We start from the raw sequence: 25,669 nt of genomic DNA on the forward strand, positions 1-25,669 counted from the left end.
TTACCAAGTGTTTGTGTAGGGCGCTGTACATGTTCTGGGTGTGGCGGGGGGTGAGAGCGGTGTTTGTGTGTTGCGCTGTGTGTGTTGCGTTGTTTGTGGAGCGCTGTGTGTGTGTTGCACGGTTTGTGTGGGTGTGGGGTGTGTGTGTGTGTGTGTGTTTTGGTGGGAGGTATGTTTTGTGCAATGTGTGTGTTGTGCGGCATGTGCGTATATTTGTGTGTGCCGCGGTGTTTGTGTGTTGGGTGTTGTGTGGATGTCTGTGTAGGGCGGTGTTTGTGGTTCCCAGTGTGTGTGTGGTGTGTTGTGCAGTGCGTGTGTGGCGGTGTGTGTGTTTTGGGGGGAATTGTGCACCTCCCATCGTGCTCCATACCCCATGCTGCGCACCCCCCATCGTGCTGCATCCCCCATGCTGCGCACCCCACATCGTGCTCCATCCCCCATGCTGCGCACTCCCTATCGTGCTCCATCCCCCATGCTGCGCACTCCCCATCGTGCTCCATCCCCCATGCTGCGCACTCCCCATCGTGCTCCATCCCCCATGCTGCGCACCCCAATCGTGCTCCATCCACCATGCTGCGCACTCCCCATCGTGCTCCATCCCCCATGCTGCGCACCCCCATCGTGCTCCATCCCCCATGCTGCGCACTCCCCATCGTGCTCCATCCCCCATGCTGCGCACTCCCCATCGTGCTCCATCCCCCATGCTGCGCACTCCCTATCGTGCTCCATCCCCCATGCTGCGCACTCCCCATTGTGCTCCATCCCCCATGCTGCGCACTCCCCATCGTGCTCCATCCCCCATGCTGCGCACCCCAATCGTGCTCCATCCCCCATGCTGCGCACTCCCCATCGTGCTCCATCCCCCATGCTGCGCACCCCCATCGTGCTCCATCCCCCATGCTGCGCACCCCAATCGTGATCCATCCCTCATGCTGCGCACCCCCCATCGTGCTCCATCTTGCATGCTGCGCACCCCCCATCGTGCTCCATACCCCATGCTGCGCACCCCCCATCGTGATCCATACCCCATGCTGCGCACCCCCCATCGTGCTCAATCCCCCATGCTGCGCACCCTCCATCGTGCTCCATCCCCCATGCTGCGCACTCCCCATCGTGCTCCATCCTCCATGCTGCGTACTCCCCATCGTGCTCCATCCCCCATGCTGCGTACTCCCCATCGTGCTCCATCCCCCATGCTGCGTACTCCCCATCGTGCTCCATCCCACATGCTGCACACCCCCTATCGTGCTCCATCACCCATGCTGCGCACTCCCCATCGTGCTACATCCTTCATGCTGCGCACTCCCCATCGTGCTACATCCCCCATGCTGCGCACCCCCATGTGCTCCATCCCCCATGCTATAATAGTTCTCCTATTATACTCAGAGAGGAGTATAATAGGAGGACTATAATAAGAGGAGTAGTCCTGGGGGGAGAAGAGTATAATGCCGGATCCCTGCACATGTGTACCAGGAGCCGGTGTATACTGGTAACTATGATACACATCGGGTAACTAAGGGACCTTAGTTACCCGATGTGTATAATGGTTACCAGCGTTCACCGGCTCTGTCACGATCCCAGCAGCGCAAGGTTATGTCTGGCGATGCGTGCGGAGGGCCGGGGCGAGCGGCCAATCCGTGCAGGGGGGCGGAGCCGAGGCGAGCGGCCAATCCGCTGTTTGTCACCGTAAGGACACAATTTTGGAGCAAGACAGACAGACAGAATAAGGCAATTATATATATAGATTAGCACACACAGAAGATTGCAGTCTACAATGCAGCAAGAACAGGTCCAGGACTAGGAAAAGTAAAATACGATAATCAGAGTGCTGGAGTCCCAGCTGAACACCATTTTATTTCTACTAAATGCATTGTGACAATCAAGACTTATTTACCTACTAAAGCTGAAGCTAGTAGGAAATGTGTACAACCACTAACTGCAATCCTGCCCCTACCTAGAAGATTCACACTGCGATTAGGCACTGATCAACTGGAAGCTTATACTTGCTTGTTTTAGAAGACTGCAGAGACCTATTTCTGTTTGAAAGGCCTATACAGCATAATGTGTGCAATTTACTCAAGAAGTCGAAGGACTGAAATGGATGCTTTCATGTTTGGTTTTGAAGAGCGCACCACTCCCCAGTCTCCAGGATGGAAATCTGATGTGGTGAATGAAAACTAATCCAGAAAAAAAAAGCATTCCAAAAGCCAAATAGGAGTCCTTCTATTCTGTCATTTCACTGCATCACATACTTTTTGTTTAGATACTCCAATTTACATCTTTGGCATCGTCTTTGTTTTCTGTAATAAAAAGGGTGTACTTTTCTCATTATGAAATGTTACCTTTAGGTTCTCAAGTTTAAAAAAAAACAAAACAAAAAAAAAACAACTAAAAATAGGGCTTTACAGGCAAGGACATTGCTGCTTGTAAGATTTTCCCCTAAATCAACCACTTCAAAGGAGGTTCAACTGTTGCGAATAAGGCTTCTGGGTGACAGAAATTACAAGTGTCAAAACAATCTCCTAAAAGGAATCAGCTACAAGATCAGTTCAACACCAGGAATGACAGAAGGTAGGTATCAGTGCATGTGCACACACTCAGAAGCAAAGGCTTCTGGTGGCTGGCCTGCTGTAAAACAAAAAAAAATAAAAAAAAAATAAAATTTCATGTTTTCTTAGCAGTAATGCATATTCACATCCAATATCCACCATCTACATTCTTTGTTTTCTCCTTCCCTTTACTTGAGGGCAACTGCTATTTTTGGATATTGTATGTCATATTCAGTATGCACCAGTTCAGACTAGGAGTTAGGAAGCGCCGGCAATTTTTGTAGTTTGTAAAAAAAAGAGCAGCAGCAAAGCTATTCCTCTCCAAGAAAATCATTAAAAGACAAACTGGCATTCTGCAGGAAGAATATTGGACTGCAAATGACTGGGATAGTTATTTTCTCTGATAAAGCACCAGACTGTTAGGAAGAACGGTTGCCAGAGAAAAACAGATGAATTTTACCATGAGTCTTGTTGTGTCAAGCCAACAGTAAAGCATCCCTGAGACCATTCAGGGGTGTTGTTGCTGTTTGTCCAAAGAAGTATCTCACTAGTAATTTTGTCTAAGACGACTGCTATGAATAAAGAATGGTATCTAAACGTCTTCCAAAAGAAACTATTCCCAACGATCCGGAGCAATTTGGTGATGAACAATATTTTTTCCCGTTTTCTGGAGCACCATTCCACAGGGCAAAGGTATTAAGTCAGTGGCTCAGAGAACAAAATATTGAATGGCTGGCAATGAGACTTGGGGAGTTTACAGTCCCCATACCCATTGAGATCCTATGGTCAGTCCTCGGAAAGTGGGTGGACAAACAAAAACACACTGATCAGGCAAAAATAGGTCATCAGTCATGTTTTGTCCCAGAAACTAATATCCAACATGCCAGCAAGTATAAAAAATTTAAAAATAAGGCTCAACACTGAAGAAAAAAATTAAAATAAATAAATAAATAATATTGAGCCAGTCTTAAAATATTTTTGCCATGACTACATGTTTTGTTTTTTTTTTTTATTTGTTAATATTACGATTACAAAAATTACCCTCGCTACCAGTGGTGCAAAATGTTGAAAAACCCCGGGCAGCGCTCAATTGGTCTCTACCACTCCCATTGAGAATGGCTGGAATGAAGAGCACATGCTCATCCTCAACCCAATTCTGAGATGTGGCTCTTCAAAGACTCCTTCTCAGGACCTCAGTGGTCAAACCTCTAATGATCGTTAAGTTATCACATGCACTTTTAATATTTGATCTTGATAGAACCCCCTTCAAGGTCATAAGTAATATGGTCTCAAGTGACAAATCGAATACTGCCACCTTCCCACAAAGATGAGAAGTAAGGAAGATATCTATACCTAGAAACATACATACAGTCGAAACCAGAAGAAGTTTACATACACTATCTAAAAAGACATCTGCATGTTTTTCTCACTGACATCAAATCAGAATAAACCTTTCCCATTTTAGGTGAATTAGAAACCAAAATTATTAATATTTGCCAAATATCAGAACGAAGAGAGGATGTTTAAGGCATTTTTATTACTTTCTGCAAAGTCAAAACTTTACATGCATTTCATTAGTATTTGGTACTATTGCCCTTAAACTGTATGTGACTTGGGTAAAACGTTTTGGATATGCTTCCACAAGCTTCTCAATAGTTGGTAGGATATTAGGCCCATTCCTCCTGACAGAACTGGTGTAACTGAGCCATGTTTGTAGGTCGCCTTGCTCGCACCTGCCTTTTCAGCTATGCCCATATATTTTCAATAGGATTGAGATTAGGGCTTTCTGATGGCCACTCCAAAACATTGACTTTGTTATCCTTAAGCCACTTTGAAACCAGTTTTCAGTATGTTTCGGGTCATTGTCCATTTGGAAGACCCATATCCACCCAAGCTTTAAGTTCCTGGCTGATGTCTTGAGAAGTGGCTTCAGTATTGCCACAATCTTCTTTCCTCATGATGCCATCTATTTTGTGAAGAGCACCAGTCCATTCTGCAGCAAAACCACCCCACAATATGATGTTTCACAGTTGGGATGGTTTTCTTAGGCTTCAAAGCTTCTTTTTACCTCCAAACGTAACGATGGTCATTATTAAAAACAGTTCAAGTATAGTTTGTCAGACCACAGGACAGGTCTCCAAAAATTAAGATCTCTGTTCCTGTGTACATTTGCAATCATTACTCTGCCAGGAAGAAGCCATTACTCCATAAGAAACATAAAAAAGCCAGAGTGGCTTTTCAGCCCATGTTGATACAGTACTCGTTTCACTGTGCATAACACAATCTTACCAGCTTCTGCACAAGGTCTTTCTTTTATTCTTGGGTTGATATGCACATGTCTGACCAATGCACGAACATCTCTGGTACACAGAAGCTGTGTCTTTCTTGACCAGTATGATGGTTGGAAATTCCCAACTTGTTTGTACTTGCGTATAATTGTTTGTACAGATGAACGAGGCACCTTCAGGTATCTGGAAATTGCACCCAAGGATGAACCAGACTTGTGCAAGTCCACAATTCTATTTCTGAGATCTTGACAGATTTCTTTTGACTTTACCATGATACTACACAAGGAAGCAGTGTGTTAGGTATGCATTAAACTACATCCACAGGTGTGTCTCTAACTCATATGTTGCCAATAAAGCTATCAAAAGCTTCCAAAGATATGACATCATATAGACTATCCCATATTGTTGTTTTAAGGCATTTTTATTACTTTCTGCATACTCTCTTATTATTCTGGCATTTGGTAAATACAAATAATGTTAATTCTAATGGACCTAACACAGGAAAGGTTTAGGCTATGTGCGCACTGGGAAATGAAATTTCCTTGCGTAAATTCCGCAGGCTCTCAAAGATCTTATCACCTGCGGAAAAAATCCGCATCAAATCCGCACCCAAATCCGCATGCGGATTGTCGCGTTTTGTTGCGGATTTGGTGCGGAATTGGTGCGGATTTGGTGCGTTTTTTCCGCAAGCTGTTCCCTGCGTGATTTTTACATTAGATTAGGGAAAACCCGCAGCTACCTGCGGAAAAGAAGTGACATGCACTTGTTTTTGCTGCGGGATTTCCGCAGCAAAACATGCAGCTGTCAAATTCTGCCTAGTGCGCACAGGATTTTTTTCTCCATAGGATTTGCTGGTGATTCACTGCAGAGATGTTATGAACATTTTCTGCAGCGAAACATGCAGCAAATCCGCGGAAAATCCGCGGCAAAATCCGGTAAGTGCGCACATAGCCTTATACTGATTTCATGTGTCTTTTTAGATGGTGCATGCAACCTCCTGGTTTCAACTGTAAAACTAAGGTCATCTTGCTTTACTTAGGCCTCCAGCAGTGCACTAAAGCCATTCATTTCTATTTCTATTGCACTTTTCATAATAATGAGGTGATCTTGCAGCCAAAAATTAGTCTAGAGAGTAAAAAAAAGCTAAATAAAGTAGCAGGAGCCGTGCGCACGTGGCGTCTTAGAGCGCAGCGCTTCGGCTGCTGCCCGAAGCGCGCGTTCTAAGAAGTGACATGTCACTTCTTCCGTGCGCTTTGCCGGCAGCTCCTGCTCTGTCTATGGCAGGAGCAGCATGCAGAGCGCATGGAATCGGCTTTTTTTTTTTCTCTACGGACATTTTCTGCAGCGATTTGAAGCGCACGTGTGCTCTTCAGATCGCTGCAGAAATTTCTGCAGGGCTAGTACGCAACGTGCGCACATAGCCTAAATTAAAAAAAAAAAAAAAAAAGTCTCATCTATTTTATATAGCCATAAGTATTGGCAACTACATAGACATATCAATGCATTTGGCAAATCCACAGAGGGAATCTGGAATATAGGTTGCTCATATGGTGCTCACCTTGGGAAAAATAAACTATTTTATTCCAAAGGAGCTGTGTAGAATTAGAAAAAAAGATTCTTATTTTCCCAGAATCAGCGCACTCCTATCCTTGCAGTGGATTCCCATTGAAGGAAATGTGGCTGCACTGCTGAATTTTATTTTGTGAATCCCAGCCCTTTTGCTAGATGATAAAAAAAAAAATCATGGAAACCCATCATGATGGAACCATTTTAATATAAAAAACCTCTGAAAACGTACCTGTCTTTGGAGATGGGGCTGCATCATTGAGTACTGAGGGCCATTGTGCCGAGGTATACCTGGCATGCGATTGACATTCTGTGCAGCGTTTTGTGCCATTCTCATCTGATGCGCTTGGAACGGTATGCAGTTCATGTTATTTCGCTGCATGTTTTGCATGCTGATTAACCTTGGAGGCTGAAAAGGTTCATTGTTGGGTTAGCATTTTTAGTCAAACGTCTACAATTTACAAACCCCACAACCAACAGTTCATTCATAACAGAATTTATTTTGTTTTATTTTCTTTAACCTTTACATTTATTATTTTATAAGGTTTGGTCGCTGTTGCATTTGCATGAAGTAGTCATTGTGTACCATAGTAGTCACCACAATGTGGCCATATTTAACCCCCTCACCACCTGGCGATTTTCCATTTTTTAGCTCCCCTTCTTCCAAGAGAACTTTTTTTTTTTTCGTCAACATAGACATATGAGGGATTGTTATTTGCGGGACGAGTTGTACTTTTGAATGACACCATTCATATTACCATATAGTCTACTGGAAAATGGGAAACAAAAATTCCAAGTGTGAGAAATCTGCAAAAAAGTGCAATTCAACGATTTTTTTTAATTTAAAATGTTCACTATACGGTAAAACTGACATGGCAATATTATTCTCCAGGTCAGTACACATACGTAGATACTAAACATGTAAAGTTTTATGTTTTAAGTGTTGAGGGGGGGCAATATCCGATGCTTTTGGCACCTCTTTCCTAGACCCGTGATGTTTTCATATTTCGGTATCTGGGGATATGTGATGGCTCATTTTTGTGCCCTGAGCTAACGTTTTTACGAATACCATTTTTGGGTACATACAATGTTTTTATCGCGTCTTATTGCATTTTATTGTAATATTGCGGCAGCCAAAAAAACTTAGGTCTTGTTTTTTTCATATTGTTATGCTGTTTACAGATCAGGTTAATATATTTTATATTTTGATAGATTAGCCATTTCGGAAGGCAGCAAAAACGTATTGTATTTACTAGTCACCTTAGGAAACTTTGAGCTGTGATCATCCGATCGCTTGTGCTGTACAGTGCATCAGCATTGCTCTGTATAGCAGAAATCACGATCTATAAATGCCGGCTCAGAGCCAGCATTTACATGAAGTTCATCAGGACAGTGACCGGGTTTATCAGCTGCCCCCGGGAGTCATGGCATCCCATCAGTGCTCCGCAATCACTTCACGGGGCTGCTAATGGCTAATGGGGGTGGGGAATGAGGTGCTCCCCCGCTGGCTCATGTCAAGAGATTGAAAGCGAGATTTAACTGGTTAAAGAGGCACATGTCCGCTTATCAGATTAGCTGACATGTGCAGGGAAAGAAGCGGGCTCGGCACGGGAGCCCGCATCAAAGCTAAGGGCATGACTTTGGATGTACCAGTACGTCCAAGACTGCGAAGAGATTAAAGGAAAATCTGTCAGCCCCCCCCCCTCCGCCTAAACTATTTGTATACCCATGTAGGGCTTTCAAAGTCAAGTCCAACAAAACCATTATTACAGGGCCACAGCACTCCTCCTTTGTTGATAAATCAGTGTTTCAATTAATATGCAAATGACCGAACTGTCTGAAGAACTGTGGATCTGAAGATTCCTCTTACTTGAATGACAGCTTCTATGCGGTTTCACCACACGCAAATGAACCACCAGTGAAGGAGGCGGCATCACTGGGCGGGGAATACAGAGCAGAGGCCGCAGATCTTCAGCCTCATTGTCTTACCAATTCAAATGCTGATTTCTCGGTAACATAAGAACAGACTGACCATGTAATGGTATTGCTGGACGTGTCTTAAGAGACTATATTAACAAATAGTTCAGGGGTGAAAATCTGCTGACAGATTCCCTTTAAGTGCAAACAAAATTCCCAGTTACTTTTTTCTTTTTTTTATAATTGTAGTTTTTATTGAATTCTATAAAATTCAACAGATATCAGTTAACATAAGCCCAATGCATTTGTATCCCAGTTACTTTTAATTGTAGCACTCCTTATCTCTACAACTACTTTTGACCTTTTTCACAGAAAAGTGTAGCTTAGTACAAGGGGTTGTAACACTTCATAAGAAAGTGGTATTATTTGGGAAATGGTCGGTCCAGGAGTTCCTGCACTAAATAGGGGAATGTGACAAATAACACTGGATTCAGTAGATGTAGAGCATGGACACTATTTGATCGGGTGCCAACTTCCATTGTCAGGCAGCAGTCAAGTGGGACAAATATTGAGCAAATAGAGCATTCTAAGCAGGTTGCTCAATCGTACCAGGGACATACTCTATAATGAGGCAGAAGCAAAGCTACCATCAGATTGGGAGGTGGAGGAACAATTACACAAATCAAGCAATCTGGTCTGTATGTCAATATTGCTGACCTGGCTTTATTTTTTATTTCACACTAATCAGGTGCCAGTGGTTTTGCTGTCAGTCCATGTTTGCATTACCTTTTTGAATTTTTATCCCTGCAATTTGTATATAAATAATTTTGTTATGACATTATCAGTATGAGGTTTTTTTTTTTTTTTTTTAAATTGTGGATATTACTCCAAATAGTTTTCAGCACATTAGCCAATGTTTTATGAGTTACATCATATATATTATAAATTATTTCTCCTACATCTTTGTGTATTTTAATGGTCTGTGGGTACGGGTATTGTATTTTTAACCTCCTCTCTTCTTAGTATATGTATTTTTAACCCTTTAACAACCCATGACGTACTGGGTTGCACGTTCTTCATGGATCGTGTGTGATTAATCACCGCCCTCTCCCGTGGGCAGGCCGCGGCGATCCACGCACATATCAGCTGTTTTCAACAGCTGACATGTGTGCCTGCTAGTCGCGGGTGTAATCACTTCCACCCGTGACTATTAACCCCTTACATCTCGCTGCCAAAATCTGGCAACGAGATGTACATGTGCGCCGCCATTATGCTAACTTACCTCGCTCCATCGGACCTCACGTGACATGATCACGTGACTTCCAGTGGTTGCCATGGTAGCACAGGATCATGTGATGACGCCTGTAGCTAACATGAGTCATTTACTCTCAATGCCGGAATACTGCTGGCATTGAAAGTAAAGCACAGATCTCAGCACTGTAGCTGTGATCTGGAGATATGGCAGAGCGATTAGATTGCTGATAGCTATGGCTCCCTAGGGGGAACTAGTAAAATAAAATAAAAAAAAAGGAAAAAAAAAAAAAAAAAGTTAAAAAAATAAAAAAAGTATACACTTATTTGGTATCGCCGCGTTCAGAAACGCCCGATCAAAATATAAAATTAATCTGATTGGCAAATGGCGTAGCAGCAAAAAAAATTCCAAACGCGAAAGTTAAGTTTTTTTGGTCACCGCAAATTTTGCGCAAAATGCAATAACAGGCGATCAAAATGTAGCATATGCGCAAAAATGGTACAGGTAAAAACGTCAGCTCGAGACGCAAACAATAAGCAGTCACTGAGCCCTTGATCAAGAAAAATGAGAACGCTACAAGTTTTGGAAAATTGCGCAAAATGTGCGCCACTTTTTTTGAACAAGCTTGTGATTTTTTTTTTAACCCCTTAGATACAAGTAAACCTATTCATGTTTGGTGTCTACAAACTCGCACCACCGACCTCAGGCATCACAACGGCACATCAGCTTTACCATATAGTGAACACGATGAATAAAATATCCCAAAAACTATTGGCAATCACACTTTTTTTTGCAATTTTTCCGCACTTGGAACTTTTTTTTGCTGTTTTCCAGTACACTATATGGTAAAACTTAAGGTTTCATTTAAAACTACAAAAATTATTATTATTAACTTGTCCCGCAACAAACAAGCCCTTATATGGCAAGAGTGATGGAAAAATAAAGTTACGGCTCTCGGAAGAAAGAGGGAACACCCCCCACCCCCCCGGAAAATGCAAAATGCCTGGGGGTTTAAGGGGTTAATTGACTTTTTTTCATAAAATTAATAAGTTGGAATTTGAATTGTTTTATTTTCTGTATTTGGCCTATGGGAATATATTTTTGGATTTCCATCAGGGCAACTGTCCAGAAAGTGACTTAAGATGACTTAAGTTGCCAAAGATTGTAAAGCACTGTGCAATTAACAGTTATATAAGTGAATATATAATAACCATCCCATAGAAATGGTATGCCATATGTCGTAAAGCGCACACTCACGACATTAGTACTGGATTGCTCCTGAATTCAGCTGGAAAAATCTCACCAAGCAAATTATTGTCTTTCACAATAGAAGTCCCAGGAATTTCGAGCTCCATAGGGTTCCAATGGTAGAAATGTTAAATGACCCCTCTCTGGGACTTCTAGTGTTAAAAAGGATAATCTACAGTAGCGTTGGAAGAAACCATTGTCGTCCACTATACTTGCCTGTTGATGCATGACTTGTGGGCCAGACGGCCTTTGATGCGGACCGGGTGGCTGAACCATCCTCATTTGCTGGAGCTGCTGGTGTTTTTGAGCATACACCTGCTGCTGCATATGCTGTAGTCGGAGTTGTGCTAGGTTAATTTGTGCAGGGGGTTTATTTACATGATTTGCTCCTTGGGGACCTTGCCCCACAACAACATTAGGAGCGTATCCTGAAGTCGGCTTATTTTCAACAATAAGATTACCTGGACAAAAGAAAATTATAAGTCAACAGGGAATAGATACCATAAACCTTACGACAATGACATTTTGAACCACATATTGTATATCTATAATTGAAAAAAAGTTGGAGACCACAGTTTCCAATCTTTCATAATCGTAAACACATTAGTAGGCCACAGCACAATCAGGGGTTGTCCGCTATTTTAACAGACTACACTGTGTGCAGAATTATTAGGCAAATGAGTATTTTGATCACATGATACTTTTTATACATGTTGTCCTACTCCAAGCTGCATAGGCTTGAGAGCCAACTACCAATTAAGTAAATCAGGTGATGTACATCTCTGTAATGAGGAGGTGTGTGGTGTAATGGCATCAACACCCTATATAAGGTGTGCTTAATTATTAGGCAACTTCCTTTCTTTTAGGCAACATGGGTCAGAAGAGAGATTTGACGGGTTCTGAAAAGTCCAAAATTGTGAGATGTCTTGCAGAGGGATGCAGCAGTCTTGAAATTGCCAAACTTTTGAAGCGTGATCACCGAACAATCAAGCCTTTCATGGCAAATAGCCAACAGGGTCGCAAGAAGCGTGTTGGGCAAAAAAGGCGCAAAATAACTGCCCATGAATTGAGGAAAATCAAGCGTGAAGCTGCCAAGATGCCATTTTCCACCAGTTTGGTCATATTTCAGAGCTGCAAAATTACTGGAGTATCAAAAAGCACATACTCTGGGACATGGCCACGGTAAGGAAGGCTGAAAAACGACCACCTTTGAACAAGAAACAGATAAAACGTCAAGACTGGGCCAAGAAAAATCTTAAGGCCCTGTGCGCACTGGAAAATGGAATTGTCTTAAGAAAATTCCGCAGGGTCTGAAAGATTACCGCACCCACGGTAAAAAAATGCGGCAAACCACATGCGTTTTACCGCGGTTTGCTGCGGTTTTACCGCGGTATTTTTATTTCCTTCTGAGATGCGGGCTAGAAAGCCAGCGGGCTAGACAGAGGGATAGACAGAGGGCAGATCAACCTACACGCTGCATTTCTCCCGAGCGGTAGTGTGTTCACATTACCGGCCGTGGGAAGTGACCTGTGGTTACCTCTGCAGGATCGTTACGAGGCTGCATTCTGTATAGTGTCAGTCGCGGCTGGATGCAAGCGACGTGGGACCTCGGTGGATTACGTCGGAGCTGTGTATTTGGGGAGGGGTTAATAAAATGGTGAAAGAGGGGGCGTTTTTGTGTTTTATTTAAAATAAAGGCATTTTCGTGGTGTGTTTATATTCACTTTACTTACAGGTTAATCATGAAAGCTGTCTCATAGATGCTGCATAATTAAGCCTGGACTTAGTGGCGGCGATGCGCTGCCATTAACTCATTATTACCCTGATTGCCACCGCATCACGGCAACAGGAAGAGCCGGGACACTCCAGGACTGCCGCATAATGGGCACAGTCCCGGGGCAGCTGCAGGCGGATATTCTCGGCTGCGGGAGGAGGGGGGGCATTTACCCTGGCCCTCGCCCTCCCCAGCCTGAGAATACCGGGCTGCCGCTGTGTGTTCACCTCGGCTGGACGGTAAAAATACGGCGGAGCCCACGTGTTTTTTTTTTTTATATGTCCGTTTGATTTGTATGTATATTCTATATACATTCTCTGTGTGTGAGTGTGATCTGTGTGTGTTCTATATGTCTGTGTGAGTGATCTGTGTGTGTTTACTCTCTGCTCCGCTTCCTCTTCCTGTCATAATGACATCACTTCCCTTCAAACCGTAGGGCAGTGATTAACATTATGTCCGGAAACAGCGAAATACCGCAGGGAATAACACAGGAAAACGCAATGAACCGCACAGAATTTGCTACCTGCATTATTCCCTGCGGGATTTCACGATTACATTGCAGTCAATGGAGAGAAACGCCGCAGTGACGTGCGGAAAAGAAGTGACATGCAATTGTTTTTGCTGCGGGAATCCCGTAGCAAAATATGCAGCTGTCAAAATACGCATAGTGCGCACAGCATTTTTTTTCCCATAGGATTTGCTGGTGAATCACTGCAGAGATGTTCGGAACATAACATGCAGCGAAACATGCAGCAAATCCGCAGCAAAAAACAAACGGTAAGTGCGCACAGGGACTAAGACTGATTTTTCAAAGGTTTTATGGACTGATGAAATGATAGTGTCTCTTGATGGGCCATAGGCTGATCAGTAAAGGGCAGAGAGCACCACTCAGACTCAGACGCCAGCAAGGTGGAGGTGGTTTACTGGTATGGGCAGGTATCAAAGATGAACTTGTGAGACGTTTTCGGGTTGAGGATGGAGTGAAGCTCAACTCCCAGACCTACTGCCAGTTTCTGGAAGACAACTTCTTCAAGCAGTGGTACAGGAAGAAGTCGGTATCGTTCAAGAAAAACATGATTTTCATGCAGGACAATGCTCCAGCACATGCATCCAACTACTCCACAGCGTGGCTGGCCAGTAAAGGTCTAAAAGATGAAAAAAAATAATGACATGGCCCCCTTGTTCACCTGATCTGAACCACATAGGGAACCTGTGGTCCCTCATAAAATGTGAGATCTACAGGGAGGAAAAACAGTACACCTCTCGGAACAGTGTCTGGGACGCTGTGGTGGCTGCTGCACGCAATGTTGATCGTAAAAAGATCAAGCAACTGACAGAATCTATGGATAGTAGGCTGTTCAGTGTCATCATAAAGAAAGGTAGCTATATTGGTCACTCATTTTTTGGGGGTTTTGTTTTTGCATGTCAGAAATGTTTATTTCAAATGTTGTGCAGTTATATTGGTTTACCTGGTGAAAATAAACAAGTGAGATGGGAATATATTTGTTTTTTATTAAGTTGCCTAATAATTCTGCACAGTAATAGTTACCTGAATTAACAGATATCCTCCTAAGATAGACAAATCTAAAAAAAAAAACCACTCCAACTTCTAAAATTATTAAGCTTCGATATTTAGGAGTCTTTTGGGTTGATTGAGAACATAGTTGTTGATCAATAATAAAAAAATCCTCTAAAATACAACTTGCTTAATAATTCTGCACACAGTGTATTCTTAAAATAGGTACCCCAGTACCGGCAGCCAGAAATGTCAGTTCCAGAGCTGCACAGTCTTCAGATAATGGCCATGGCTGGATAATGAACATGATGAGTCTTTCATATCAATAGAAGGCAGATGTGAAGTACCTGACTCCGTAGATGAGGCAAATCCGGAACCGAGCACTTCCGGCCACCTGCTACTGCCGTTGGCACCGAGAACTGTTGATTGGCAGTGTGCCAGATGCGTAGACCCCCAGTAGATCAGACACTGATAACCTATCCTAAGTATAGGCCATAAAATTTAAAAGTAGTGGACAACCTCTCTAATGTGCACTCCACAGGACCTTTCAGTGGGATTTTTAATTTAAAGGGAGCCTGCCACCAAGAAAATGAAGTCCAATCTGCAGGTAACATGTTACAGAACAGGGGGAGCTCAATAGTTTGATATATATAAAAAAATCAGTACAAGTTGTGCTTTAATCATTTAAATCTCTGGTCTTTATGGGATTTTCGGTGCAGTGGGCAGTCTAATCAGTGACTGACAATCTTTCTTGTATAATTGTGAACACAGGGACGTAGTGGTCAGGCACTGAAGGGAATGCCCGAAAAGCCAAAAATACCAGAAAGAGGTTTGAATGAATAAAACTAAGGTTTTAACTGAATTCTTACAAAACTATATAAAATCGATATGCTCAGCTCCCCCTGCACTATAACACGGTGCATGTAGATTAGATAGAGCACCTCCTCCAATCAGTGCTGTAGTTTTCACAATAAAACAGATTGACATTTACTGTTTGGTAGAGATCACTTCTCAGCAGTCATTTCTTTATCATCACAGGCAGGATTACGGTGAACACCAGCATTATAGAGCTGGAGGCTGACAACCGCTCATCTACACAAGGGCATCCTCACAGGTGCCAGAGCATGCCCACGACACAGACGTCAATAAGTCATCTTCAGATACCAGTCCATGCAGCTGCTATAAAGAGTCTCTGAACTGCTGTTTACACAACAGCTACACACAAGATCATGTACACAAAATAAACTAAAATCGGCAAATAAAGAAACTAGAGAAAAACATGCACTATAGTATTTGAGTAAATAATAAAGTTGGTTATTAAATTTTCTTAAAGAAAAGAGACAGGACAATATAGGCCATATGGTTTAATAATCGGGTATAACAAAAAACTGGTCCAATTGATCTAAAGAGTGTGAACTGAGCGGGTGCTTACCTAAATTTACTACATTCTTTGCCCAGAATGTGGGGTCACAATGGAACCTTATTGCTCCATTCGCTGCTTGTACTGGGTCACATCGAGCCTTTAAAATGTGACGTAACTGAAAAGTGATCTGGAAGGAAAGAAAGGAAAAAAAACAAAAAAAAAACAAAAAAAAACACAAAAATGAGGGCTTGCAGAAGGGGGACAGAAAATGGTAATCCGCAATACATTTAAATAAGCAAAACTTTGGAAATGCCTAGATATATATATATATATATAGATATATATTATATATATATATATATATATATATATATATATATATATATATATATATATACATACACATATATACATATACATACTATATATATATATATATATATATATATATATATATATATATATATATATATATATATATATATATATATATATATATATATATATATATATATATATACACACATACATACACATTTCACTATTCAATGCTACAATTGTATACAGACTATTGTGTCATTTTTAACCCTTCCCACCAGGCGATTTCCTTTTTTTTCTCCTTTCTTTCATTGTTCCGTCGACATAGAAGCATGAAGGCTTTTTGTTTGTTGTGGGAAGAGTTGTTTTGAATGGCTCAACTCATTTTACCAGTCAATGTGCTGGAAGATGGAGAAAAAAATATCCAAGGGCAGTAGCATTTTTTTCTTTTGGAAGGGGGGGGGGGGGGTAAGGGTGTTTGATTTTACAGTATTCATTGTAAGATAAAATGACATGTCAGGTCAGTACAATTACAGCAATATCAAACTACACTAAGCGGAGGAACGGAAGAAAGAAAAAAAAAATTTAAAAAAAACGAAAAGCTTGCAACATTTTCATTTTGCAGTTGTGCAAGGGCTTATTTTCTGCGTGGTGAGCTGACATTTTCATTGATATCATTTAGGGGAAATTTGACATTTTCATCACTTCTTATTGCATTTTGTTTGGCGGAGTTGCAGTGACTGAAAAAAAATTGTCACATTTCGATTGTTTCTCTCTAATGTCATTTATGGGCAAAGCTTGGAAGGCTCCCAACTGCCATTGCAACCCACTGGGATGCCGCAATCACGTCGCAGGGGACATGGTAGCGTTAACGGCCGGTGAAATCCTTAAGTGTTGCTGTCAGATTGATTGCAGCATTTAAATGGTTAACAGCGGCAGGTGGACTTCTGCTCTACTTGCTGCGGTTTAGGTTTGCCGTGTAACGTAATAGTACATGAGATGTCAGTAAGGGTTTAAAACAACCGTTTATGGCTCATTTTCTTTGTATTTCGTTGTTTTACATTAGTATACTAACTTATTTAATTGCACTTGTATATAAGCTACGGTTTATGTTTAAGTTATTTATATGAACATAATTCTGAACTATATTAAAATCTAAGAAATAGAAATCCTCCCTAATGTTCTTATTTAGAAAATAAAATGTGCTGGTTTTTGTGGTAATTTGTGTGTGGATAGATGATATCATAAAAGGACCTATGTTAAATATTTAAAAAAAAAAAAAAAACCCTCCCCCCCAACTCTAGCTTAAGTGTACTGCATAAGTAGCAAGACTTACCAGACGTTTGCTGTACAGCAATGCTGTGCTGCTGCCACTCGCAATTGCCCAGTTTGTGAAGCTCATGACATGTTTCACCTGCCTAGAGAGGCCAGTAATGTCATTTTGTTGCTGTACAAGTTTGATTTGTCGTTCTTTTGTGACACTCTGTATTGAAAGAGGAAAAAAAAAAACAAAAACAAAACACTTTACAAATTAGAAGTTAATAGCACAATAGAAAAGGTATTGTCCACTGTTACTGTGACACCTCTGGACTATTCATGTAATCACAGGGTACCACACGCTCTCTTTAGTGCGGTATTCAAAATCGCTCATGGCTCTGGGTCCCCATCTTACAGTGCTGCCTCCAACAGCAAATCAAATCCTAGGAACACCCTGCACCACACCCACCAGGCACACCAGTGGGCGGCTTAAGCGGAATAGGGTCGGCCACCTAGGGGTCAGAAAGGGGAGGTGAGGAGTGAAGAGAGTGGAAAAGTGGAGTAGTACAGTGGAGGAGGTTGAGAGTAGTGGCTCCCAGGAGAAGCTGACTAGGTTGCAGACGGTGGTCTGGACCTAGAGGAGTCGGACCCCCAGTCGCAGGGGATTGAGGCGAGGTGCCTGGACCTGTCAAAGAGGACGGTCAGCAGCCTGGTGCTATCACCGGTCTGGGACCGAATGCACATGGCGGGGTACACGGACCCTAGGTCGGGAAGAAGCTTCAGGCAACCCGGCAATTAACCTGCGGAGAGCGGAGCCTTTATAGACTGTTCTCACTAGCTCCAGAAATCGGGGCACTAGCACAACGAGGGGGATAGGGCCTTCCATACAAGCAGCCCACTGAAATCCCAAGCATGAGCCCTGAGAGCAGGCACATAGCACACAGTGGGGAGCGGGGCCCAGCAAGTTCCAGACTACTGGGCCCCTACATTGAATTTAAACTTTGTGCTAGGAGGCAGGTCACAAATCACCAGAATTTTGGGAGAATTTTGTCATTTAAATTTTTATTTAATAAATCAATATTACACATTAAACCATATATCTCAGAGAAATCTGATTGTCTCTCTTCCTTGACTGATCATTCATCTTCATAACACTCAACTCTTGGGTTAAATCAGTTTTCAGTGAAGACAGATTTTTCCATTACTGAGATAGGAGATGGCAGTTGTTACTGATGAGGCTTCTTACAGCAGAGGGGGGAGAAACTCTGCCTCTAGCTCCTGATTGATCTCCCCACCCCCTACCTCCTACCTTATATGTAGAATCTGATCAGTAGTAGCTCTCATATCTCAGTAATAGGAAAATATGTCTTCACTGAATACTGATTTTACTCTAAATTTTGAAAGTTAACCCTTTGAGTCAATTGAGTTTTCCGGGTTTTTTTTTCGCCATTCTTCTTTCGAGAGACGCAACTTTATTTTTCGTATTTTTCAGTCAATATGGTCATGTGAGGGCTCGTTTTTTGCGGAACGAGCTGTACTTTTAAATGAAACCATGAGTTTTACCATATAGTGTACTGGAAAATGGTTAATAAAATTGCAAATGCGGAAAAGTTGCAAAAAAGTGTGATAGCACTATGGTTTTTGAGATCTAAGGGGGTTAAAAAAAAAAAAAAATCAGACGTTTGTCCAAAAAAAGTGGTGTACGTTTTACGCCATATTCAGTGACCCGTAGCGGTCATTTTTCGGGATCTATGGCTCAGTGACTGCTTATTTTTTGGGTCTCGAGCTGACAGTTTTAATGGTACCATTTTTGCGGAGATGCTACCTTTTGATCTCCTGTTATTGCATTTAGTGCAAAATTTGTGGCGATCAAAAAACGTGAATTTGGAATTTTTTGGCACTACGCTGTTTACTGATCAGATTAATTGATTTTATATTTTGATAGATCAGGCGTTTCTTAATGTGGCAATACCAAATGTGTATATTTTTTCTTTTTTTAACTCTTTAATTTTCAATGGGGCGAATGCGGGGTGATTTGAACTTTTTTTTTTACTTTTTTTCATTTTACTAGGTCCCCTAGGGGACTATATGGATCAGCAATCTGATCACTCTGCCATATCTGCTGATCCCAGCTACACAGCTGTAAACAGCAGCTATGCTCATCTCCTGTCTCGGCCAGGCAAAACAGTGAGTCATGTGAGCTACAGGAGTCATCACCATGTGCTACCATGACAACCACCGGAAGTCACGTGATCACGTCACGCGACTTCCGGTATCGGCGGTATGTAAATATTCACCGCGCTCGCGATTATAAATGGCAGTCACTTATTGACAGCGCCATTTAAGGGGTTAAACGGCATGGACAGATAACGATTCCGCTCGTGCCTAGCAGGCACACATCTCAGCTGTATAAATCGGCTGAGATGTGCGCCGATCTCCTGCTGCTGCCGATTAACCCTATGACCGCTAGGACATAATTTTACCACCCGCGGTCGTTAAGGGGTTAATAATCAGTCCTGAATGAGAAAGAAGCAGATTTCTATAAGACAGACATATTACAAAAGTTACTTATTTTCATGTGTACTATTGATTTATGAAATAAAATTTAAACTGTCGGTTATACATTAACCCCTTCACCCCCCGCCTGATTTCCTCATTCCGACCAGGCCAAATATTACAACTCTGACCAGTGTCACATTACGAGGTAATAACTCTGGAACGCTCCAAAACTTCCCAGTGATTCGGAGACTGTTCTTTTGGGACACATTGTACTTCATGTTAGTGGTACATTTTGGTCAATATGATTTACAATGATTTAGTAAAATATCGAAAAGGTTTCGAAAAAAGTTACAATTTTGCAATAGTCAAATTTTAAGTTTTTACTTAAACCAGATACTTATTTCACCTAAATCAATAGTAAACAACATTCCCTACATTTCTACATTACATCAGCACCATTAAACTTTTTTTTTTTTTTTTTTTTTTTATTGTTAGGAAGTTAGAAGGCTTAGAAGTTTATTAGCAATTTCTCATTTCTCCAACAAAGCTTACAAAACAAATTTTTAGGGACCACGTCACGTTTGAAGCGAGAGGCCTAAGTGACAGAAAACAGAAAAAAGTGACACCATTCTAAAAACTGTACCCCTCACAGTGCCCAAAAAACACAGCCAAGACGTTTATTAACCCTTTCGGTGCTTCACAGGAAATAAAGCAATGTAGAAGGAATAAATGAAAAATGTAATTTTCCCCACAAAAATATCGCTTTAGTCTCAATTTTTCCTCATTTTCACAAGGATAACAGGAAAAAATGCACCATACAATTTGTTGTGCAATTTCTCCTGAATACAGCAGTACCCCATAAGTAGTAAAAAAAAACTACTGTTTGGGAGGGGATGGAAGGTAAGGAGCTCGATTTGAATTTTGTAGCGCTAAATTGGCTGAGATAGATTGCATGCCCCATGTCACGTTTGCAGAGGGTCAGAGGTGCCTGAAGACACCCCCTCAGGAGACAGGCATCCAGTAAATTAAGAGAGCTCTTCTCACTATAACAATGCCAAACATGATCTTGTTAAATGTGATTTGGGCATATTGTGGGGTCTCAGAAAGGAGGGGGCATTTAGATTTGGGAGCGCAAATATTGCTGGATTTCTTTTTGGGAGGGGGGGGGGGGGACTATGGCGCTTTTCTAGAGCCTTTGTGCTACTAGTAATGTGGAAGCCCCCTAAATTTCTGCTACAGATGTGGAAGAAGGAAACCGGGATATGCCGCGTTGACATCAAGCATCCAGAAGTTGATTAATTTCTCTTTTATTCAATCAGGTCTACGCGTTTCAGAGGACGTAGCCGCCTTCTTCAGGACACTTACAGAAAAATCAATCTAATAATTGTCCTGAAGAAGGAGGCTGTGTCCTTTTATGCATATGTAGGATTTGTGACTGGCACAATTTCTACATGTGAGTACCTAACCGGTTTGTCTTGACAAATCCCACCAGATAAGACCATATCTGAACTTCTTATCCACAGCATACTCCTATATTTCTGTTAACAGATGACAGATCTGAGTGGGGACTTGTTTATTTGTGGGTTGAGTTGAATGTTATTGGTGGCAATTTGGCTAAAGAACATTTTGGAACAGTTCAGATTTATTCCGTGCTCTCCTTATATTACGGTTTGCATCTACATCTCATAAATACGAGATTCCAGGGAAACTATAAACAGATCCATTCACAAATGAGGCAGCAGAGGTACTCTGGTCTGAAATTGGCCTCTACAGTGTTGTCCTTTTCAAAGGTGCACAAAACTGTTGACTGCACTTTTGTGCACGCCTAAAGAGACACAAAAAGATGCACTGCCAGACCACAGGCCTGTTCAAAGTGACACTCTGCCTCATTACAGTGAATTTTCCATTGGGAATATTGTCTGAATGTCATTTTTCAGACATTTAGTAATCACCAGTGTAAGCGCTCAGTGTAGAGCACAGGATTAACGTGAGTCTCACAGTACTAAGATCTTTAGGAGACAGAATAAGCAAATCAAGAGCAGCTGATGAACTGGCTTTATTATGCTGTTGCTGCTTCTGATATTTTATTATTTTTTTTTAAACGCAGTTCTCCGTGTCAGTAAAGTAAAAAGACAGCTTTATTCTTCAGGTTAGTACGAATATAGCAATACCACATTGATACTGTTTGGCTTTTTTTTTTAATGTTTAAACAATTTTACACAAAAACAATTTTATAGAAAAAATTGTTTTTACATTGCTGTATTTTGAGAGCTATAGCTTTATTTTTGCGCTGATTGAGTTGTGTGACAGCTTGTTTTTTGAGGAGCAAAAGGAAACCGTTTTTATTTACATATGACTCAAGTTTTATTCCACTTTTTTGTACGCTGTATGATGAAAATACAGTTTTTGCTAGGTTTTTATTTATTTTTAGTGTTCAATGTGACAGTTTTATAAATCAAGTTGCTCTAGATGTGGCAATACCAAATACGTGTCATTTTTGTGTTTGCATAACATGTATTTAAAGGTATCATTTTTGTTTTTTTTACATACATACATACACACATATATATACATACATACACACACACACATTATATATATATTGTGATATAATCACTGGTACTATGCTGAGAGGGTTAAGGTGTGTTACCTGGGCCGGCTCTGTTGTGGACAGCTAATGAGATAGGTGGGACGGCTGTTCACCATATCTCCACCTCGGGGTGTGGTCCCAGGAATGAAAGTCAGGCCTCTGGACACACTCCGGGCCCTGCACTGAAGTTCCTGTGCTGGAGGAAGTAGCTGGGTGTATTGATGGGTGGAGGTAAGGAAACAGCATCTGAGAAGGCTCTGCAGCGACTTGTGGACTGAACATAACCTGAAGGGCTGAGGTTTGGGAATGTACCTGTTTTCCTGCCTGTACATGCCATGTGATGTCCGTACCAGCGCGGTGCTTTATGAAGTGGAATAAAGCAGGCTGTGATCTTAAGAAACTGTGCCTCCTATGTCTACCTGAAGCCCTCATGCTGAGCGAGTAACCCCCTATGTTGCAAGGTGCAACGTCACATTATGGTGTCGAATGCGGGCATGCGGTCTGGTTGCTAGGGGCAACGCAGCCTGGTTGCTAGGGGCAACGGCCTAGGACATATTTCTGTGGATACGGACTGCTTGCGGTGGATCTGCGGGTCCACGAAAATTTTTTGACGCGGTTTGCTGTGGATCGGCGGGTCCACGAACAGGGACAGCGCTCTCAAGCACCTGGTGGTGAATCAGCAGGTCGTTGGGGACCCGTGCTGCAGTGGCGAGAGTCCAGCGACTGGAGATTCCAGGCCAGCCGGAATTGCAAGGCCCTGCTTGGTGAGCAGTGATACACCACAGGCTGGAGATCCTGGTTGTACGGGCAGTACAACCCGGAAAGGTTAGTGGTTCTCTAACCCCCCCCCCTGTCTTTGACCACCGGGTATTACCCATTGGAGCGCCCCTCCTGTTCCTCTTTTCGTTGCAGCATGGATGAGCTCCTGAACCAGCTGCTGCAGAGTCAGCAGCACCAACAGCATGTGCCTGGAGGTCCAGTGACAGCAGTGGGGGCTAAAAGCCAAAAAGAGGGAATGGTCCCTGCAGACGTTGTGGAGGAGCTGTACCAGTTCCTGGTGCAGGGACAGCAGGAGCTGTCAGTGTGCAGCGATGTGGCAGCCATGGACCAGTTTGAGCGTTCCCTTCGGGGGCCGGTATGGACACTGGGTGCCCAGGGAGATAAGGGCGAACGGTGTGAACTGGGGGCTAAGGACGTTGCATGGAAACCCCAAAAGGGGGCGGAGTCCCAAAAAGGGGTGGTTGCCCAAAAGGGGGCGGAGTCCCAAAAAGGGGTGGTTGCCCAAAAGGGGGCGGAGTCCCAAAAAGGGGTGGTTTCCCAAAAGGGGGCGGAGTCCCGGAACGGGGTAGTTACCCAACAGGGGGCGGAGCCTCAGAAAGCGATGGTGACCCACAAGGGGGTGGAGCATTTACAAGCCAAACAGGTAGACTATAGCAAGGGGCAATGGGGTTCGCCTTACATATGTCCTACCTGCGGTATAGGCTATCCATCCAGTATGAGGCCACAGAAGTGCTCCGTGGACTTGAATGGGCTACGTGTGTCTGGTCTGTTAGACCCGGGGAGCCGGTTGACCTTAGTTAGACCCATGCCTGATCTCCATGTGATGGTGGGTAGGACGATAGAAGGAAGTTGTGTGCATGGGACCACTAAAGTATATCCTCTGGCCAGGGTGATGATTCAAACGGCCAAACGTTTGGGACGCCCTGATGTGGGTGTAGCGCCAGATCTGTTATATCCAGTTATCATAGGACGGGACTTTGAGCTCTTTCAGGATTTATGGAAGACAGAGGCCGGGACCGATTGCACAGGAATGAGTCGGCCCTCGCCTAAGAAAGCCTCTTTTCCGTATGAGGTTATACAGATTCCCTGTGGGATATTGGGGTGCAATGAGGAGATGGTACCTCTACATAAGGACTGTCAAGAGTTAGGGGTGACCATGACGTCTCCAAAAGGAAGTGACAGTGTGACCACTACAGTTATAGTAGCTCCAGAAAAGGGGGCCGACATCTGGTTAAGTGGGGACGTGTTAGTCCAGGACACCAGGGGGAGTGACGATGACTCCAGTAAAGACACTGACTCCAGAAAGGTGACAAGCAAGTACAGTGAGGTACAGAAGTGTGAGAAGGGGAAAACTTCCTCCCGACGCCGAAGACGTAATAAGCGCCGAGAGGTGGCACAGTGTATGTCGCCTGAGGGTGCAGAGAAAGTGAAATACCTGGGTAATGAAAACACGTTGCCAGTAGCAACTGCTACGGTAGAGTCAGACAGTGATATCCTACAAAAGAAAGAGGAATCAAAGACTGAACTGACACATTGTCACGACAAAAATCAGCAGGGTGAAATTGCAGGGAAGGAACCGACCAAAGAAGTAATGGCGGTGTCTCCTATAATTTCCAAGCATGAAGCTGGTGGTCTGTCGGATGAAAGCACTGTAGGAGATGAAATCCAACAGAGTAATACAGGAGACGGAATCCTGGACAGTATTGGTGGAGTACAAATCCACAAAGGTCCTGGTGAGCAGACCGGTAAGCCACCCAGTGTTGAAGTGATATATGTTGAAAATAGTGCCAAGGTTCTAAGAAGAACAGAGTGCCGTGCTGAAGGGCGTAATACCCTGGTAGAAGGCGATGCTGTAAACTCCCAAGAGAAGGCAGAGGGTGACACTGCAGAGACCCAAGAGGAAGGTGGAGGGAATGCAGTGAAGTCCCAAGACACAGCTGGTGCTGTAAAAGTGGAAAGAGCCTCTGAGGAAGAGGTGAAGTCTGGACGTGAGGTCTCATCAGAAGCTGAGAGCCTGACTGACTCAGTGGGTAAGACTAAGATCGCAGACAAGAAGATTGGCTCAGCTAAGAGCCTGAAACCCGAAGGCTCTGAGGCCGGGGCGGAACCCGAGGCGTGTGTAACTCAACGGGTGAAGCCTTTGGTGGAGAATATGGAAGAAGGCAAGAGACCTCAGGAACAGTCTAGTGTCCTTGACAGTGAAGGAAGCAGACCAGTCTTCAAGTACCGGATAGATGTGCCGGAAGACTTAAGAGAAGCCTGTGCCAGTGAGAAGGTGCATGAGAGATTCCAGAAGGCAGTAGGGGCCTGTAAAGTGTACTTTGCCGCAGAGACTAATCAGTTGGTGGTGTGCTCTTTCAGTGATGCCACAAAGAAGCGAGTGGCAATCCTGAGTGACATGCACCTACGGTGTCTTCGTACGAAGTGGCTCATCACTGCAAAGAAGGATGAAGACACCAGACGCTTGGCGCAGCTGACCGCAGGCTTTCAAGAAGTGGTGGTTGTGAAGAAAGCATTAATTGGACTGGCATTGAGAGCACTAAGAAATAATATTAAGCAAGCCAGGAAGGTTCCAGGTGTCACAGCTGTGCATTTAGATAAAGACAGTGGAACATTTCGTATCTATGGGACAACTGCAGAAGCGGTGAAGACAGCTCGCCGGTTATTGGAGTTTGTGGAAGAGATCATTCAAGTGCCCAAAGAGATGGTTATGAGGCTTATTGGACGACATGGAAGAGCCATGCAGGAGATG

The 25,669-nt window shown here is 43.1% G+C and overlaps 1 protein-coding gene across 2 annotated transcripts in view; it reads right to left on the reverse strand.

Annotated features, from left to right (window-relative positions):
* TRIM33 (tripartite motif containing 33) overlaps positions 1 to 25,669 on the reverse strand; it is a 253,401-nt gene that overhangs the window by 80,104 nt on the left and 147,628 nt on the right. For both annotated transcript variants that reach the window (XM_075335611.1, XM_075335610.1), the window contains exons 7-10: positions 17,128 to 17,274; positions 15,543 to 15,660; positions 11,037 to 11,281; positions 6,636 to 6,812 (exon numbers count right to left, since the gene is read on the reverse strand). In XM_075335611.1, the coding sequence (XP_075191726.1) occupies positions 6,636 to 6,812; positions 11,037 to 11,281; positions 15,543 to 15,660; positions 17,128 to 17,274 (687 nt within the window). The remainder of the gene's footprint in view (positions 1 to 6,635; positions 6,813 to 11,036; positions 11,282 to 15,542; positions 15,661 to 17,127; positions 17,275 to 25,669) is intronic.

The sequence above is a fragment of the Anomaloglossus baeobatrachus genome, chromosome 2 (assembly GCF_048569485.1).
Source record: "Anomaloglossus baeobatrachus isolate aAnoBae1 chromosome 2, aAnoBae1.hap1, whole genome shotgun sequence".
NCBI lineage: Eukaryota > Metazoa > Chordata > Amphibia > Anura > Aromobatidae > Anomaloglossus > Anomaloglossus baeobatrachus.